Below are 21,525 nucleotides of genomic sequence, written 5' to 3' on the forward strand. Positions count from 1 at the left end.
TAGCATATTGGGGGCTAGATGAGTTAGACAAGATGTACTTTGGTAGGACTGAAGAAACCAGTAATAATGTGTAGGATAGCATGTTGGGGGCTAGATGAGTTAGAAACAGCTAGTGATGACTATGACTTGACAATGACATCGGTAGTAACTGACTTACTGCTAGGGATATGACATTATTAGTTAGGTGACTGCTTCCAAGAATTGCATAGGGGTTCATTTTATATTAAGGAGACTTCTTTATTACATTTTATAAACATGTTTTTTTTTTTAATTTCATGTCTTTAATTATTATTTTTTATATTTTTTGTTACATGTTGTTTATCTATTTTACACAGTGATGTATTTATAGATTTTGTAAAAAGTGACAGTTTTGTAACTATTTTGTTTTCTGATACCACACATTGTCTCATTGATTTAATTAAACAATTTAAATTTAAGTTAGTTGTCCATTTAATATAATAAACACCACTAACATATTACATTGTCAGATGTAAGTTGTTTGGCTAAAGTTTACAGTAGCTGACTGGAAAATGTGAATTATGTCCTATTCTACATCACATTGATTCTGAACACCAGTCAGTTTGCCATTCAATATAATAATTAATACACACCACTGACATATTTACATTGTCAGAGGTAAGTTGTCTGGCTAAAACCATCAGGATTTAAATAATATGAATTGAGATGTATATTTGGTATTGCATTTTTCCCACATATTCTGAACACTGAAGTCAATCTAACGTCAACTCTTGTATACTGTATGAAAAGCACAACTGCTGGTACATGTATATATATTTTGAATTTTTAAACTTCAATGTTTTATTGTCTTGTATGTGTAAATATGTACATATAACATTGGAGCTTTAAAGAATTTATTGGTTACTTGATGACTTTGTTGTGTTGTACTGAAATGCTAGTTCCTATATATCTGATTTTAAAGTTTTTTTTGAAATACATTGACATGTAGGCTACATTAATTAAAATTGTATTGTCTTGTTTATGTAAATATGTTTTAGACATAGGACTATTTGATAATTGTAAAATTTGACTTGTTTATGTAAATATGTTCATACATAGGCCTATTTGATAATTGTAAAATTTGACTTGATTGTGTAAATATGTTCAGACATAGGACTATTTGATAATTGTAAAATTTGACTTGATTGTGCCTGTATTGTGCTGTGTAACTCCACCATTGTCTGGTCCCAAGTCCAGGATGAAAAAGGAGAGGGGACAATCACAATTGTTTAAATCTAATCTGAGAGGAGGGGACAATCACAATTGTTTAAATCTAATCTGAGAGGAGGGGACAATCACAATTGTTTAAATCTAATCTGAGAGGAGGGGACAATCACAATTGTTTAAATCTATTCTGAGAGGAGGGGACAATCACAATTGTTTAAATCTATTCTGAGAGGAGGGGACAATCACAATTGTTTAAATATATTCTGAGAGGAGGGGACAATCACAATTGTTTAAATCTATTCTGAGAGGAGGGGACAATCCCAATTGTTTAAATCTATTTTGAGAGGAGGGGACAATCACAATTGTTTAAATCTAATCAGAGAGGAGGGGACAATCACAATTGTTTAAATCTATTTTGAGAAGAGGGGACAATCACAATCGTTTAAATCTATTCTGAGAGGAGGGGACAATCACAATTGTTTAAATCTATTCTGAGAGGAGGGGACAATCACAATTGTTTAAATCTATTCTGAGAGGGGACAATCACAATTGTTTAAATCTATTCTGAGAGGAGGGGACAATCACAATTGACACAGTAAACTCCGAATAACTGGCTTAGAAGATGCTGGTTTGATCACTACATGTTGGTCGCTATCGTCCGTGGTTTCTCACCAGGCTTGTCTTCCCTCCCACCAGGTGCTAGAACCTGTGTTCTTATCACCTGGTCTACTAGTTTGTCTTCCTCACATACTGCTATAGTTCAATAACCTGTGTTCTTACCACCTGGTTTGTCTTGCTCACATACTGCTATAGTTCAATAACCTGTGTTCTTACCACCTGGTTTGTCTTCCTCAAATATTGGTATAGTTCAATAAGTAAACCTACTCTTATCATATGATTACTAAAGATTATTAATAATTATTAATGAAAAGTTTGTGTTTCCATTGTTATGCAGGGCATGAAAAAAATATACACTGACCTTGTATTGGGCATAAAAACAGTGAAATCAATGTCATTGTTGTGAACACAATTCTGCTTTATTTGCCTTGTGTGGGGGTTGTGTTGTCCAGTGGTAGAGCAACATTCTTGTTGTTCCTTAGCTCTTGTACATTGTTGTTGTTCCTTAGCTCTTGTACGTTCTTGTTGTTCCTTAGCTCTTGTACATTGTTGTTGTTCCTTAGCTCTTGTACATTGTTGTTGTTCCTTAGCTCTTGTACATTGTTGTTGTTCCTTAGCTCTTGTACATTGTTGTTGTTCCTTAGCTCTTGTACGTTCTTGTTGTTCCTTATCTCTTGTACATTGTTGTTGTTACTTAGCTCTTGTACATTGTTGTTCCTTAGCTCTTGTACATTGTTGTTGTTCTAGCCTGTTTGACAAGGGCTAAAGAAAACATTGAATCAATCACAACACAACCACTGGTTTATGACGTGTTTGATTCTATTTTTGTGTTACTCAAATGGCAGCAATTGTAAACAATCCAAATATTAAGTTTAAGTCGTATCATTTTTCAGTGTAAATAATCATTGCACTAGTAAATATTTAATTTTTTTGTTGTTGCTATATTCAATATCAACAACAGCAGCTTAAAATTCAAGTTTATGAATTGTAAGATCAAAATGCTACCCTCTGTGAAAGCTAGTGGACAGTTTGGTTGTTATGGTGTTGTTTTGTTTTAAAGCTAATAAAGTTTATTCAAAAGCTATTTGTGTTTTTATATTATGCTTGATTTAGTATGAAAGTCTTGTAGCTAGAACTCTGGGATAATGACCATTGTACACATGAGTTATTTGTTATAACCAATGAAACCAAGCTAGCTGTTTCAACAGTTTTTATTAGATAATTTATATGACTATTTTTCTGCCTTGTTTCAATAACAAATGGTAAAAAGAATTTTCATTATTTATTTTCTTTCAATCAAAATTTTCCATTAGTTAGTGCACACCACATATTTGGGTTGAATATGAAAAAATGTTTATCAGTTAATGGGTACATAAATTAATAATTTACAATGATATGCTCTTTCATCCAATGAAATACATTCTTACAAAATAAAGGCAGAATGTGTCCAATCAACAGTTCTTTATTTTTTAATACAATAAATTCATTTTGAACTAGGTGATTTATAATATTAATCTCATAATTTTAAATATACTTATTTCTAACTACATCACATATTAAAACTAATTAAATCGCTAATGCAATAGTGGCATGGCTAAAGTCAAAAGTATTGTTATTTAAAAAAAATAGCACAAGTTAAATCATGAAGATGAGATTAATGCTTTTAAAAGTCAATTTCAGTGAATCCTTTATCAGATCAAGTATTAGTTCTTAGTCCTAGGTAATGATTGATCTGAGGATTGTTTGAATGTACGATAATTACCACTGTACATAATAGAATGGTATGAGGGTTGTGTGCAGTGGCGTAGCCAGGAGTTGGTCATGGGAGGGGTTCAACCATTTTCCCGTATGTATACAATCATATATATATATATAAGGGGTCCATGGGAGGGGTTATAACCCTCGCTCACCTTCCCTTGCCTACGCCACTGGTTGTGGGGGTTAGGTTACACTAATCGACATGTTCAAGTTGGTGAAATCTAAAAGAAAAATTGCTAACTTATGATAAACCAGCATACTGGGGGGGGGGGGGGGTCGTGATCGGATGTTAGAGCTCACGGTAGCTGACACGAATTTCTCTCGTTTGGATCCAGAGAAATAGGTGAACTTGGGAATGAACGGGTAAAGATGATGTTTAATGTAACGTGTGTAGTTGTTTAAAACAAGCTACGCCTTCAAACTAATTAGCACTAACCAAACCGTATCACCAATAATAAGCACTAAGCCACCCAGGCTACACCACTATTTAATTAGCGGTAACCCAACCAGGCAGAGGCGTAGCGACCCTTCCCGGGGACAAACTTTTTAGATCCCCCCCCCCCTCGAGATTTTGATTTGCACCCCCCCCCCCCCTTTCAAACTTTCGATTTGCACCCCCCCCCTCAAACTTTCGATTTGCACCCCCCTCAATCTTTCAATTTATTTTTCCAACCCATTTTGGCGCCCCCTATGTCCCCTCGCTACGCCTCTGTGATTACAGCCATGTCAACAAAAATAATAGAAGGATTCTCGCACCTAGGTCACTTCCATTGATAGATACAATAATGGATAACAAACAACGTTGCTTTAAAAAAAACGTAAAACAGGAATAAGTTTCCTGAGGTTTCTCGAATATTTAAAAAAACAAGTTAATAAAAAGTCTAGTGACAATTTAAGCGCAATTTCCTTATGTTATCCATAACAATTTTAAATCGAGATAAATCATATATTCAGCAACGGTGCCCAAATATTAAAACGTTTATATCAGTATTTGACTATGATTAAAACCCGCCCTCTTGTTTGTAAACATTAGCACGTGGAAAAAAACGAGCGACGCGTAGCTCGCCTCTCTCTCTCTTTTACCGCGCGCAGTGACGCGAACGATCCCACGTCGCGACAGGCTAGCCTCCCGTATCAGTCGAAAAAAATCCTTTCGAACCTCCGCTCATTCGCTATGGTAAAATCCTTTCGAAGCTCAGCGCTTTGCGCTAAATCATCCTAGGCCTACACGATGCTCAGTTTAAAAATTCTTAATTAATTTGTTGTGGCCGAACAAAAGGATATTTTTGAAAACTTTCTTCGGCAATATTGTTCTAAATTATAGCAGGAATCGATTGGTAAATGTTTCAAGTCGCTAAGTGGTCTGGTTGTCAAGATATGGGCAAAAAACTGCCTTTTTTCGAGGTTTTTTGGCTTTTCCGGGAAATCCAGGAAGAAATTCCGGGATTTATTTTGGCCTATGTTCATCCTGGTAACTTGCTTAACATATTTGCTTTGGAACTAGTCCCCGATATTGCTTCGTTGAGGAGGAGATACGACTTAAAACTGCTGACACGCTGCGGACACACATCCATACATCCATCCATCCAGAAATAACGAGTTAATAATCGCAATCCCCCAATATGGAAATTGCGCTAAAAATTGGGTTTGAGAAGGCTAAAGAAACGGTAATAAATGAAACATCATATAGGAGAGAAGTTCTTAGTATATGTTTCTTTATCGGAATATTATATAAAAGTATCAAATTTAGAAGATTGAAATATGCTAAGTACCTTTTCCGTTTTCTCAAAACCTCTCACACGTTTAAGAGATACATGCGGATATTATCTATTGGTAATATATGAAATTTCGTTCATCTAAAAGCTATAATATTCACAAGGAAGTAGAATAAAATACTATTTCAGGTTACCGAAAAGTGTTAACCTAGGCCGACGTTCAAATTCATATGTAAAATTTTGTCGACTTTACAAAAGCTGTACTCGTGTGTATGGTATTTTATAACACGGAGATAGAGTGAGGTATTACTTCTGGATTTACAAAAATTTCACAGAAATGAAAGGTAATTATAGTTCGCACCTTCACGTGAAAGTTTATATCTCGAGGGATTATTTTTAAAAGTTTAGGGTGGGGGATGGGAAGGGGTTTTCCAGGTGGTTTATGTCCTTGAGGGTTTATGTTAGGGGTTTATGTTAATGGGGGTTGTTCAGGGGTTTGTGTCCATGTTTTTTTTTACCGGTAGCCGCATTATAAGCTTATATTGCATAAAGGTTCAGCTTAGATTATTGTAAATATGTTTTTATACTAATTAGCTGCATTAAGTACATTGCATAGACAAGATCATTAGCACCATTTGGTTACTAAAATACCTTTATAGACGTCAAAATTAAGTGGTAGTGTCGCACCTAGTTAAACTCGCTATTTAGAAAAAAAGCAATATATCAATTGCTTACATATCTTTATACAGACATTAGGTCAAATCACTAATACTAACCCGATGTAATGACGTGACTTAAAGTTTCTTGTCACAAGCTCAAGCTTGGTGATGGTCTATTCACAACACTGTGGTTCATTCAACTGTCAACTGAGTTGAACGTTCTATATTTTACACCAGGTGTTTGAATCACCCAAGTCCTTTGAGTATTTACGTTACATTAACAACGAACAAGCGATTTAAATATAATATTAATACAAAGAGATTATTGTTTACAGTTAAAAAGGAAAAATCACTGTAAAGTTTGTTTTTGTCAATAGTATATAATGATAATTTTATTACTATTACAGAACAGAGCAAATAAGAAATTTCAACAAAGCAGTTACTGCATTTTAAATAAATGTTCAACATTTTAAATAAAGTTGAAGGAATAAATGGCGTAACATAAAAAAGGAAAAAAAATCCAAGAATGATAAAACAGTCCTGTATAAACAAATAACTTTTAAAATTCAAAACTAAATACAAATACATCTATTAAAATGTTTTACATATTCAACTCATTACACGAATCATACAGCTATAATGATTTAAGCCTCATAATGTTTTGGCAACAACATTATAAACAATGTAATCAGACGAATAAAAGCATTAACCAAGCGGTTTCAGTGTAATACATTTTTAATAAACAAATTTTATTTTTGCGTGCAAACCTGATGTTTAAAACAGCGTTGTTAATTATCAATATGAAAATGTTTTATAAAATAACCTGTTATTTAGCACAACCACAATGAATGGGTATTATTATTTATGCAACTATTTAACTAATCAATAATAAATGACTTATGATCTCTACATCATAATTAATTATCCCAGGACAAACGACCTCAGACATAATATCCAAGATAAAATATCTCACGGACATATGATCTCAGCACAAAAGATAACAGGACAAATGATCTCAATGACAATAGCTATCAGGAAAAAGATATCAGGACACATAATATCATGGGCAAAATATCTAAGACAAACTATCTCACATCAATTTTGTTATAGTATCGAAAATGATTATAGTAGATTTTAACTGTAAAAACTATTGTCATTTTGTTTTTATTTACTTTTTTTTTACACGTATTACTTGCTATAAAACAACGTTTATCGCCTTTGTTTGACACACTACTTAATCATTAAAATTGGATTTAAAAATATAATATTTGTAGATTAAAATCAAGCTTCGATAGACAGTATAGGTGGGCTTGCTAAATATGAGACTATGCTACTACATTTGGTGAACTAAATTAGATCAAAGGGTTAGCTTATTCATGGCTATAACAACACATACATACCGAGCTGGCCGCTCGCTTTGTTGGCGAAGACATGCCCTTAGTGAGCAGATGTTCGCTCTTCGTGGACACTTCAAGTGTCTTTTAGAGTCATTGATGATACTTCGGTTATACTCAAGTGTTCACGTGACAAATGCTTATAGTGTTTTATTTTGTGTTTGTTGTTTTTAGTTTGTGTTTGTGTTTGTCTTTTTGTTTTCGTTTGATTGTGATTAGGGATAAGTTTACAGTTAGAGTTAGGTTTATGCGTCCATATTTGCATATAAACATTTAATTGGAAAAGTAACATATTTCATAAACCCGGGTATATGCTGCTTAAAAAAACACACGTTACGGTTCTTTACAGATAAGTTTTTCATAGAGGACAGTGCAGGGCCTGGTCGGGACGGCTATTTTGATATAAAACCATGAAATTAATTCTGAATGTCTTTGAAAAATGATTGGAAATAAAGCAAAAATACCCGATTATAGAGCACATATATCCGCTATAAATGGAATAAAATGGAATAGAAATCAGAAACAGCAAAAGAAGTAGTTAGGTTCACGTGAAATTACTCAAACTTTTGTTGAAGTAAGCTTATTAAATGGTATAAAGGTGAATACAATTTTGTCTCCCTGACTAAATATACATACGTTATCGGTATTTCAGAAACCAGGAAAAGAAGTACCATTTTCATTTATTGGAGGTTACAAATAAATTGACAGTAATCTAAATATATCCTCTTAACCTAACACTGGGCATATACATTCTGATTGGGCTTGCCGTTACGACCAAAGTACGTATTTAATTTCTCGATGCGTTAGAACTAAGACTCCCATGTATAGATCTATCTATATATAGCCATAAATTATCTGACTCAGTGTCATGGCGGCTTGAAGAAAACAGGTTCCACTGCCCATACCTAAATCAATAGTTCAAACCAGTGGCGGAAAAAGAAAAAAAAGGGCCACCCAGCAAAAAAAAATGTCTGACCCCCCCATATATATATATATATATATATATATATATATATATATATATATATATATATATATATATATATATATATATATATATATATATATACAAGCATTGAATACTCATTTCTGGCCTGATCGTGTTATGAAAAAATACTGGGTTTTTTTCAATTAAAAACAAATTAGATGTCATGTGTGTGAGAGTATTAGTCTCTTTTGAATTTTTTTTTAGATATAGACTAGTTTATTCAATACCTTAGCTGTGCTGTAATACTGCCGGCCAAAAGAATATAAAACATGAAAGCTTTGTATGTGTAATGGTTTCTCGTTTTATGTTTATTTGTAAGTTTTCTTGTATATATTATTTACTTTAAATATATTTCCTTTTTCTGCTAAGTAATTCTTTAGTATGTATGTTTGCAAAAAAGTAATTAAGAGAAGCAATTGCTTTTTAATTTGTTTAGTACAAATATATTAAAAGGAGCTTATGAGCACTCCTATTTAACTATTTAAAAAAGGGAAATAAGTCACAAGTGTTTTGAACGTTTGCCTACCATTTACACTACAGCTCAGGCATATATTTTTTAACGCAACAACATGTGTTAACTACTGTATAACATCACTTCTGTAGTAGATCTGTTTGTTATTTACTAAAGCTTTTACCGTCAAGTCAAAAATACAAGAACATTATTTTTTAACTATAATTTTTTATATGGTCCTCTTTGGGCCCCTAAATGGCGTAGGCCCCCGCCCCCCCCCCCTGCATTGCGGGGTCTGGCGGCACTGTAGTTCCGCCCCTGGTTCAAACCGGTTTGAACAGGTTAATACTGGTCCAACAATAAATGACGAGTTGTTCAGAAATGCACAGCATAACTTCCTTTATCGAATTAGGTAAGTTTTATTCATCAGTTACTTATTCAAATATTATAATATATATATATATATATATATATATATATATATATATATATATATATATATATATATATATATATATATATACATATATAGGCCTATATAATTACAGTAAGTAAAAACACATTTAAAGTGTTTATACAAAAATATGAGTTAGTTAATGCAAGTAAATTATAATATGTTTGTGCATTTCAGAATTTTAAATTAAGTTTTACAAATGTTGCGGTTAGACTAGCCTAGAGACTTAAAACTTATACATATTATAGAAGCCTCAGTGTCAAAATGGAAGACCACAGGTAAATATTTCATTTGGATAAGTAGGCTACGCGTAAAGTATTTGCGTAAACATAGCATACATATTACGTCATAAACCACAGGTATAGACCAAGTTTTTCATTAAAGAATTTTAAATTTTGTAATAAAAATAAATGTTAATAAGCTAAGGTTTAATGCATGCACAGTATTCAAAGTAATATGTGTTTTACCGAATCTTATTTTATTAGTCCATTAATTTGATATTGGCCTCATTAAATGAGGTAGATTTAAATGTAGCTGGTAAAGTACATAATTTATTAAATAAAATGTGCTTATCATTTTAAGCTCGACCCTAACACATTGACATCATTGGGAAAAAGTTCTTTAATTTTTGTTCTGAGTTCCGTTGGTGAACCTAGGAAAACATTTACATAACTTTCGGTTTGAAAAGGTGAACTATGGAATTCTGAATTATCAAGAATTGGAATTGTAAATAGTGTTCACAAAAGTGTTTTATTTAACAATAAGCTCCGATACATTATCACTCGCTTCTTTTTCATCACAGGAACATAACTAATGACTCCCAACTGCCAATTGAGACACATTCTAAAGGTGAGTATTTTAGCAGTAGTGTTATTTTTTAAATCTTTTTCTGTAAATTAACAATTACTTTGTTTGTGTCATCTTATAGGCTCTTCATCGTATACGCAAAACTACATCAATTTCTTGTTAATGTTAATCTTTGCCACTCCTGTATTGATTGTTTGCTTTTCACGCTGTAAGTAATGCATTTCTTAATAGCTGCAATTAAAAAATATTAAGTTTTTGAAAGTGGACTATGAATGTCAATCCCAGGCTTTGGGTTTTATAGATTTACACAGACTAGATAATGTAAAAAAAAATGATGAGATAGCATACTTATCTTAAGTTTTAATTTAAAAACGTAAAAAAAGGTTGTAGCACCTTGTTTATTATTTATCATAAGTTATGTTTAACATTTTATCAGTATCCCTGCCTGAAAAGGTAACTTCTTCATCAAGTTGAAACTTAATTATTGTGATGATATATCTCGTTAAAGTATGCAAAACTTCTTTAAGATAACTAGTCGCGCTTTGCTAGTGTTGTCTATCGTCTTAGAAAGGATTAGTCTATACAAACTGAACTTCATGCTAGTGATAAATTATATATGAAGGTTAGCAATTACCGCAAAATGTGCATGTTTAAATAATCACATATAGCAGGAAGCTAATTACTAGCAGCTAAATACTATTTGTTATATATTAGCGTATGAATAGAATTATATATATTAATTTGATGACTATATAAGTTTACATTTTAGTAGTCTTAACAATGGAAGTGAAATATTTTCACCACTTTTGTAAAAATGTAATCATATAAGGACTATTCTCCGAAGCAAATGTGTGTATGCTAAGCAATTATGGGAAAATAAAAAATCACGTCCATACAATGTATTTGTTTTTCGTTTCAGTTTTCGGAAAATTGAAAAGGTATGTTAAATTCAACACTGTACAATACTTACCAGTTGCAGAAAGAAATAAACCGGGAGTGATCTCCCCTAAACTTTCTCGAATACTCTTATATGAAACAATAGGGGATGGCAACTCGGGATATAGACATGACTTTTAATCCATTTTAAATACTTAAACTTTTAAAAATAGAATAGAATCTCGTAAAAACAAAAAAGAATTGCACACCAAGTGAATGCCAAATAAAATGTGCATAATAGTGCGGGATATTATTAGTACTTTATAAATTCACATGCGTTTTTTGAGAAATCGGAAATAGCGTAAATCACTACTTCCGGCCGACGGAAATTGCTCAAAATTTATAAGAAGGCAGAAAAATAGAACTTACACGTGGCATTTCATTTATCTCTCTGAAATAGTAATCAAGTTATAGGCTTTTGAAAAATTGAAAGTAGAACAAGTTCCACTTCCAGTTATCGGAAATCGCTCAAAATTTGAGACGGATCTACGATTTTGATATAATACGTATATATGAAATTTCATAAACCTAGCTGTATCGGTACTCAAGTTATCATGTTTACAGGCACACACACACATACACACAGACATACGGACAAGATTGCATAACTATGTTTTTCCGACTCAGGGAGCTCTAACACGTCGAGATTTGTAAAAATGTCGATTTTCTTTTTGCACGATTACAAGACTTTCTCTGTACTTCCTTTATATGCATATATTATATATATATATATATATATATATATATATATATATATATATATATATATATATATATATATATAATATATAATATATATATATATATATATATATATATATATATATATATATATATATAGTCTATTAGTGCGACAGACAAAAAGGAATTCCCCTTTGTACACAAAAAAAAAAAGAATGACGAAAAAGAATTTCCCTTCATGCGGAAAAAAAAAGACAAACAATATAATAACTGCGGGAATTCCCGTTCCCGAATAAAGATGTATTTTGTTACTTCAACTGTCTTTGATTAAAAACAATAAAAAGAAATCAGTGCGTTCAGTGTATAAAATAAATAAAAGGCATTATTTAAAGAAACTACCACATTTCATTTGATAAATCCACGCTAGTCATGTAATTTTTTTTTCCCAACAATAAAAAAAAGACAGATAATATAATAACTGCGTGAATTCCCGTTCCCGAATAAAGATGTCTTTTGTTACTTCAACTGTCTTTGATTAAAAACAATAAAAAGAAAACGTTGCGTTCAGTGTATAAAATAAATAAAAGGCAGTATTTAAAGAACCTACCACACTTCATTTGATCAATCCACGCTAGGTATGTAATTTTATTTTTCCCAACACCAAAGCAAAGTAATAAAAGGTACATTATTTCCTCACGATGTAATGATTTTTATAAAGGGAAGTAATTGTGTTTTCCTAATTTATCAAGGGACGTAACGAGTGTTAAAGAACTAAATGTAGATAATTAGAATTTGTGTGAAAGGTAATATATATTTTTTTTAATTTTTTGATGGACATGCCAACAATTATTATCGTAAGTTTGAAAAATAAAAAATTGTTTTACAACACCTTCAATCAGAGGCGTATTTAAGTTTACAGTGTAGGGGGAGCGAAAATAGCACAAAAAGGCGCCGAATTTGTAATATTGTCTATATACGTATATATCTATATATATAAAAAGCAATGTATGTGTGTCTGTGTGTCTGTCTGTGTGTCTTTTATGCATTACCACACCTCTTATCACATCGCTGTCGAACTTTGGGAAGTTGTTGAGAATATTCCTGGTGAGGTTTCTGCGGAAAAAAAAATTCAAATTTGCAGGGCTGGCGCCCCAGCAGGGCTCGATTTGTTTTTTCTCTATCTATGGTATATAAAAAAAATAAAAGTCAATGTTGGTTAGGCATCTTTCATCCGATAGCCATGAGACTTTGTGGAGTTCATTATACCACTCTAGGGAAGGATTCCGTAAAAAATAACTTTTAATTTCGCAAGGGCGGCGCCACGGGAGGGTCCGATTTTTATCTATATACGGTATATAAAAATAATAAAAGTGAATTGCAGTGACACTGTTCATCCTTATGGATAAACTATCGGTCACCCTCATATGTAATTTATATATATATATATATAGCTCATATTTGAAGAATTTCACTCATGGTCACTTTTTAGCCCTCGCCATGCGAGCAGAGGCTGGCCGATAGTTTATTCATAAGGCCGATTCATTTACACAGGTGTATGGAAAAATGAGTAAGTTTTTCAGAGCCAAAGTACCCAAAAAGTGGTTTTGCAAATAGTCATCGTTTTTCACCAACTTAACAATGTTTATATAGGGAATTCGGACCGGTCAGTTCTAAAGGCCTTCGGGCATTTTCCTGAAGATAACGCCTCTCTTATAGGGAAATATCGCCTCTGGGTAGTTAAAACTTTGTTCCGGAATTTTCCCGAGGGTAGCACAATTTTTTTCCTGACCCCGTGGGTACGATGTACATCTCCAATAGTTTTCAAAGGGTTCCTACGTGGGAATTTTTTTTTGATATATTGCTCATATTCGGAGAATTTCACTCGTGGTCACTTTTTAGCCTTCGTCATGCGAGCACACGCTGACCGATAGTTTATCCATAAGGCCGATTCATTTACTAAACACACAAGTTATGGTCCTTTACAGATACGTTTTTCAGAGATGCCGGTGCAGGGCCTGGCCGGGACGGCTAGTATATATATATATATATATATATATATATATATATATATATATATATATATATATATATATATATATATATATATATATATATATATATATAAATAAATATATATAAATAAATAAATATATATATATATATATATATATATATATATATATATATATATATATATATATATATATATATATATATATGAATGATACTTTGTTTCAGATTTGCGTTACAGCAGTTGCAGCAAATGCTAACAAAAACAAGGTAATTAAAAAGTCTAGTGACAATTTTAGCGCAATTTCCTTGTTATCTAAAAATAGCTCTGTCGTAGCGTAAATCAAGAGCAGGGTTAGTAAAACCATTGGTTAGTTATTAAAACGTTTTTTATTAATTTTTTTTTTCAGTATTTTACATGTTTTATTTACAATAGAGTTACATGACTAAAAACCGTTGCGCACCTAGCTACTGAACGTGATGACGCAGCCATTTAACGTGATGGCGCAGCTATTGAACGTGATGACGCGTGTGGTGTGGTTGGATAATTCAGTCCAAATTTTAATTAATTAAAAAAATTGTTTGTGACCAAAAGAAAAAATATTTTTGAAAACTTTCTTTGGCAATATTGTTCTAAATTATGGCAGAAAGCGATTGGTACATGTTTGAAGTCGCTAAGTGGTCTGGTTGCCGAGATATGGGCCAAAAACTGCATTTTTTCGAGGTTTTTTGGCTTTCCCGGGAAATCCATGAAAGAAACCCGGAATTTTTATGGCCTATGCTCATCATCGTAATTTGCTTAACATAATTGCTTTTGGAACTAGTCATCGATATTGCTTCGTTGAGGAGGAGATACGACTTAAAGCTGCGGACACACATTCATACATTCATCCATCCATCCATTCATCCATCCAGAAATGACGGGTTAATAAACGCAATTCTCCAGAATAGAAATTGCGCTAAAAAGAGTATATTTTCCAAAGAAGAACAAAATTTAGTAGACAGTTTTTCTATAGACAAGTAAGTTTTGAAAACAATGTTTTCCTTTAATTATACATGATCTCTGTTAGATGTTTAAGATATACCATCAATAAAACCAAGTTCTGTGGTATTATTAGCGTTTAGTCAGACTAGTCAGTGTATAAAAGCCATGTTCCTACAAGGTTTTTAAGAGTATACAAAATTTATGATTGCAAACAACTGCTGACATGTCTGATTAAAAAAACCATAGGTTTGAATTTGTCCAAGTAAATCCACTTATGTAGAGTATAACATACATATAGGTAAATATGACATTGATACGTTATTTTTCAATAAACGTTTTAACTACTTCACATAACAAGCGCATAATAAGTTCCTGTATTATATGTGTTTACATTTTTATTCAAATTACAACAATAGATCCAAAGACAAAGTTGGTCAAACTGAGGAAATCGAGGTTGAAGGTAAGACTTCGCTTTTAACAAATATAACAAACGTATGTTTACTCTGCATTTTAATCATTCATATATATATATATATATATATATATATATATATATATATATATATATATATATATATATATATATATATATATATATATATATATATATATGTAAAATCCAAATTTGTACGCTTTAAAACAAACATATGTGCCATAGCGCCCAAGGAGCCAAATAGGACCCTTCCGGGACATACGGTTGATTTTGTGAGCGACTATAGCAACCCATTGTATCCATAGTCTCTCCAACCGATCAAACACTATTTTCTATGTCAGACTCAATGTAATTATCCATGACATAGTCGATGATAACTACCGATTCGGCGTTATTAGTTATAAAAAGAGAGAGTTTCTCAAAACGGAAAAAAATTCAATTTGTTTAATTAACAAAGCGTTACACGTAATTATTAATTCTTAATTTCTCAGCGATTGATACAATAGTTCAGGGACAGTTAAACTATCTTTTTTTTAAAATATAAAACCTCTATCTTCTTTTATAATTTACTATTTAAAATAAGATTTTAAAAAAATGAAAACAGGCCTTTCTATTATATTATTTGAAAAAAATAATTAATAACTAATAAATATATAATATATAATTTTAATTATTTCTCTCATTCTAAACCTATCGAATATGATTATTTAAATGCAAGGTAATCTTTTATAGATCCTATATTATTAACTTTTCTTCTAATAAACTCCTTTATACCTAACAACAAAAACGTAAAAATACATAGTCATAGAGCACACTAGCACATACATATATAGATACGAACATATGTGTGCGTAAGTAGGATGTGAGGTAGGCAGACAAGCGGGGTGGAAGGAAAGCAGTCTGTTCACAAAGTTTTATGGCGATCCGATGAAAGATGTAGTAATTCATAAAGGACAAACAGACAAACGTACTTTCATTTCTATAAATATAAATAGAGATATACTTTAATTAGTGTCCGCATACGCGCACCCGGAAATTTAATCACATTTTTTATATTTTTTACATTTGAACCCATTAGGTTAATCACTATTAACAAAACTGAACAATATGCAACAAATACATTTAACCAAGAAATTGAACAAGTAAAAGAACGTTATCTTTTTATTGTTTGTAGATATAGAGTAGTAATAGACTACAGAAAGGTCCCAACTCGCGACGAGGTACACATTTTTATTAAAACACAGATCTAAGACATTTTCCGTCTGGGTGGGTTTTGCGGGCTTGTAGGAAGAAAAGTCACAGGAAAAAAAACACAGGAAAAATAACACAGAAAAAAAGTCACAGGAGAAAAACTCACAGGGAAAAAAGTCACAGGAAAAAAAGTCACAAATATATATTTATATGGAATTTGTTAATACTATTATGTATTAAATATTCAGAGAGTGCAAATTAAATTAGGTTTAATTAAATGTGATGTAATGTGTGTAGGTTGTATACCATAGTAATTTTTATAATTCTTTTAAAAATATTTAGTATGAAGTATGGAAATTGTAATTATGTTAAACATAATATTAATAGCATTTAATAGAATGCTCCAAAGTGCGCGGTTTTCATCGTGGTTTTTTTTTATATACCAACATCTGAATTACTGCCCTCAACTCATCGCAACAATAATTATGCAACCACCTTTACTGCCAACATTTATCACGCTCATTACATAACAAAGCATGGTATCAAAACAGAAAGCCTACAAGGTTCAAAGGCTGTCATTGACACAAAACGTCAAGATCACACAATATGTTCGGACAATGCCTACTGAGGAGAGGCCGACCAGAGAATAGCCTACTGCAAAACATATGCACTACAATGATGTGCCTAAATGTCTTTTATAATTAACTTCTCTACAAAAGTTGAGTATCTTAGATTATTTTTACTTACAATTGTTATAAACCATAATGCTTTTAACGTCTATAAATAATTTATGCTATCAAAAAATACAACCCACAACAAAAACATAAAATATTTTACAATTCTTAACTACTAAATCAAAATATTTCTAAAAAGATTTTTGTGACTTTATTCTGTGACTTTATTTCTGTGACTTTTTTTTCCATAAAATTTTTTCTTTGTGATTTTTTTTCTGTGACTTTTTTTCCTAGCAAAAACTGACTTTTTTCTGTGTTTTTTTCCTGTGACTTTTTTCCTCTCACCTTTTGCGGTACATTGGTTTCTAAAGTTGTGGACAAGTGTGATGGCACTTCACTTATCTCTGTTGAGTAGCTATGTATTCTGTCTTATATTAGACACTTTTGTCACAATATGGGCGTGTAGATAATATAACAATAGCTTGTCTTTGTGGACGACGCTAAAATTTGGCATCGACACCAATGGCCTACAAGCTGAAATTTGGTCTTTCAGAAATGTTTGAAGTTCGTAGATTAAAACTACTTTTCTCTTTTTTGCGCCTACTGACCAAATAACATGTATTTTGTATGAAAATCTAAAAACATAGGCACAAAAAAATCTTTGAGATTTGTGAGGTCTACAGATTAGGTATTTTGGCAGTTATCTAAGCCCTTGCTTGTTCTGACTCAAGGCCTTATTCTTTCTCTATTGACACCTTGCGTAACATGGGATTGGGTTTTTAAGGCGGCATAAAGCTTTCTGTTGTTCCTTTTTGAGTACACTAGATTAAAAACTAACGTCTTCAGATGCCTAAAGATGTTTAACCACTAATTAATCAGAATAATGGGTCAAGATTTCAATTCTTGGTTTTGGGACACGTTAGTAGTTGGGGTTGAGCTAATGTCGATAGCATAAGGACTGTACCTTGATGCTGGCGTTTTATTTGTTGCCCATCGTAATAATAATTGAACTACGCAACTGTTGGTTGATGGGGCTTCTTCAAGGGTTTGATTTGCCGTAATGTTAATGATATCATGAGGCTTTTGTAAGAAGAAAATGCGTTGAAAACACTTTTTAGTTATGCTTTAAAAAAAAAATAGGCCTATATTTTACGACAACATCATCGTAATGAACAATAAAATAAATTTAAACAACTTTAGAATACACCTGTTTCAGCTAACATGAATGTTATTCTTCGTTAAAGATGTCTTTTTCACATTTTCGACTTATAAGCAATACAGTAAATTCCGATATTGTCCATATGCTTACAAGCAGTGGCGAAGGCAAGGAGGGGTTTAATAGCCCTTACCAACCACCCCTACCTTAAAAATGCTGGAGTATCTTTATACGAATGATACTTTCTTAACCCTATAATGGACATCATATTTGGTACCTTGTCCCCAGCAACTGGGTGGATTTGGATTACACCCATTGTTTACTTCATAGTAAATGGCTTCAGTTTTAATTATTCGAGTTGGTAACAACATTGACACAGTTGAAGGTATTCAGGACAAGGTGGTCAGGAGAAATCGCATGCAGGTTATTGTCTATGTGAGAGGTGTACGTTGATACTACAGGTTACTGGAATGCACAAGCAATAATTAACTTGTAGGTGTAGGACACATGTAGGGACACATGTTTTTTTCCTTGACATGCAGTTACAAGTGTTGTAACTGCATGTCAAGGAAAAAAACATGTTGTAGTTTATAATTACTACAGGATAATGAAATACAGGAGTAATAATGCTTAAGGGAAGACTAAGGAATTTAGTTCATCCATGTTCATCAGAAATAAAGAAAATGATATAAATCAATAAAGAACAGTTTTTAAATCAATTCGTATAAAAGTAATTATTTTAAAATAGGATTATAGTGATTCATAGAACAATTTAAAATACATGACAAAAACAATGAGAGGAATATTTTTTATCAGAGAAGAGAAAAATATATAACGCGGTTTGAAAATAATAATGTACAGAATGTAGCTTTTGCAAATTAAAATGAAAATGTTTGTTTCATTTTTAAATATTATAATACATCATTTTAAGAAATTCTATTTTAGGAATTTTATATATATATATATATATATATATATATATATATATATATATAATATTACAATTGTGTTAATCATAATAAATAGCAAAAATCATTCAAATAAATTAGATATATTTGGCTTGCTGTCCCAACAGTGAACTATACCCCCAGCTTGTTTCCATACTGTCCCTAGTAATAAATCATCTATTTTGTGCCCTACTTCCAATCAAATATCCAGCTTTTTATTGGCCTGTATTATAATTCTGGACTTCCTTGACTTGTGTTCGAACCATCACCATATGATTTTGAATGTTTTTCTGTAAATGAAATAAACAATGTTGAATTGTAATAAACACTAATGGTAGTCAATTAAAGTAAGTGAAAAAGGCAAAATATTTTGATACATTTTTTTGTGTGGAACCAGCAAGAGAAATAAATTACAAATCTATAAATTACTATCTATTATATTTCTTCACTATAACTAATTACTTTGAAAAGATAAAGCACTGAACATGATGAATAACAATAAACAAACATGGTCAACAAATATAATTATAGATTTAAAATTGCATTCATTCATACTGAAAATTAATAAAGTAAACTATCTATATTTGCCCTCTTGATGACTGATTATTTGATTTGAAATCTTCACAATAAGCTTACACATCAGTCTCTGTGAGGTAAAATATAAAATATGTTTCAATAAAACTGTTTCAGTATATTAATTGCATTAGATAAGTACATAGTTTTGAGCTCTATAACAATTTGTGTTTCAATTATCATTCAAATATAGTATTCTCTATGTTGTACAACTCACCAATTTATTATAATATTTAAAAAGACAATAATTAATACAATATTTTGGATTAAAATCCATTATATTTATTGTAACATAATGCAATCTCTTGCTATAATTAATACATTAAGAAATGGATTATGCCTACAGTAACCCGAGGATGAAACTAGGAACAGTTTATATCGGCCACAGAGACTGATTAATATCCCTTGTAATTGAACACCAGTTATACTTATGAAATCTGGATGGCCAAACACTCATAGTCCTGAAAAGCAATTTACACATAGATTAGCATGAATATCTCACCAGTTATTAAATTAAAGCCAACTTCTAATTAGTGCTATCCATCATAGTAGTATGTAACGGACACCAATCTACCAGCCAGATAGATGGCGAACGCTCCCGGATTCGTTTAACTGATTACACACAGATGGCGACAAGCCTAAATAAAAGAAAGTTAACACACTAGTTCGCTAGGACTCGTAATTGATGTCTAGGGGAAACACTAGAGAAACTACTGATGCCAACAATACATTTAATCTGCATATAACTTGTAATGAGTGTACAAAGTCGTGGCAGAACACTAGATTTATACAGGAATAAAATAGATTTACAGAATGAACAAAACCCAACTTACAATTCGTGGGAAAAAATAATATGATACACTATCACAGCTTTTAACACTTCAGAAAAATCACCACAGTATACACATCACTTCTATAAGTATAAAGAATTACTTAACCACAAGTAATATAAGAATATGCTACTTAAACAACTTAGTACTACACGGCAACACACAGGGCTTATGTCTCTCAACGACGTCTGATCAATGAACTGCCTCGAGACGCCTGTGTGCAGTCTATTTATAGTCTTAGGCATCATGGAAGGTCACCTTTAAATCATAAGGCCATTGGTTGGGGTGGTCATCTTGTCTGAATCAATCAATCATCTTTTGATGGAAAATTTCTGAGTCTAAGACTCTCTTAGTAAGACAGCGGAAAAAACCGGTCATTGCACCACAGACCATATATGGTATTAGGGGTCATCCATAAATGACGTCACGCTTTTTTGGACGATTTTTACCTCCCCCCTCCCCTCCGTCACACTTCGTCACAAAAAGCCAGACCCCCCCCCCTAAAATGACGTCACACCTCAACCTACAACCCCCCTCAAAATTGCAGTTGAATTTTTTTAAAACATTGATATTTTTCCAAAATCTTGTCTAAACTATTACAATTTATTAAAACAGTTATCTAAAACGCGAAATAACGTCTAAAATTCGTTTTCTAACATTGCTTTTTTATAATGCAAAAATGTGACGTCGCAACATCTGACCCCCCCCCCCCCTCCCCCTCATCACACATCGTCACAAAATTACGGACCCCCCCCCTCCCCCCTACGAGTGTGACGTCATTTATGGATGACCCCTTATAACAAAATGTAAAAATAAACATTACCAGACCTAAGTAGGTCACATCCCTTCCCTTTTTGGAAGTGGCAGATAGGTCCACAAAAACATACATAAGGAACCAATCTGGCATAAAATTAAAAAAATGTTCTACAAATGTAGCCAACCAAAATCTTAATACCAGGTGAAATCATCCGTGGAAATAAAAGAGAAATAACTCAAGCCTTTTACAATTCGTGAAAGGGGAGTAACCCTTTCAAAAAATAATAATACACCAAAGTCCCTCAGAAAGGGGTATTACAATAT

The 21,525-nt window shown here is 32.2% G+C and overlaps 1 protein-coding gene across 2 annotated transcripts in view; it reads left to right on the forward strand.

Moving 5' to 3' along the window:
- The first annotated feature begins 9,429 nt into the window (after positions 1 to 9,429).
- The window catches only part of LOC131950059 (uncharacterized), a 41,873-nt gene continuing 29,777 nt past the window's right edge, over positions 9,430 to 21,525 (forward strand). For both annotated transcript variants that reach the window (XM_059312096.1, XM_059312102.1), the window contains exons 1-6: positions 9,430 to 9,500; positions 10,025 to 10,071; positions 10,151 to 10,237; positions 10,949 to 10,967; positions 13,885 to 13,926; positions 15,058 to 15,101. In XM_059312096.1, the coding sequence (XP_059168079.1) occupies positions 9,487 to 9,500; positions 10,025 to 10,071; positions 10,151 to 10,237; positions 10,949 to 10,967; positions 13,885 to 13,926; positions 15,058 to 15,101 (253 nt within the window). In that variant the 5' untranslated portion in view covers positions 9,430 to 9,486. The remainder of the gene's footprint in view (positions 9,501 to 10,024; positions 10,072 to 10,150; positions 10,238 to 10,948; positions 10,968 to 13,884; positions 13,927 to 15,057; positions 15,102 to 21,525) is intronic.

This window comes from Physella acuta, unplaced genomic scaffold, assembly GCF_028476545.2.
Source record: "Physella acuta isolate Inbredline_101_S28 unplaced genomic scaffold, ASM2847654v3 ptg000063l, whole genome shotgun sequence".
NCBI lineage: Eukaryota > Metazoa > Mollusca > Gastropoda > Physidae > Physella > Physella acuta.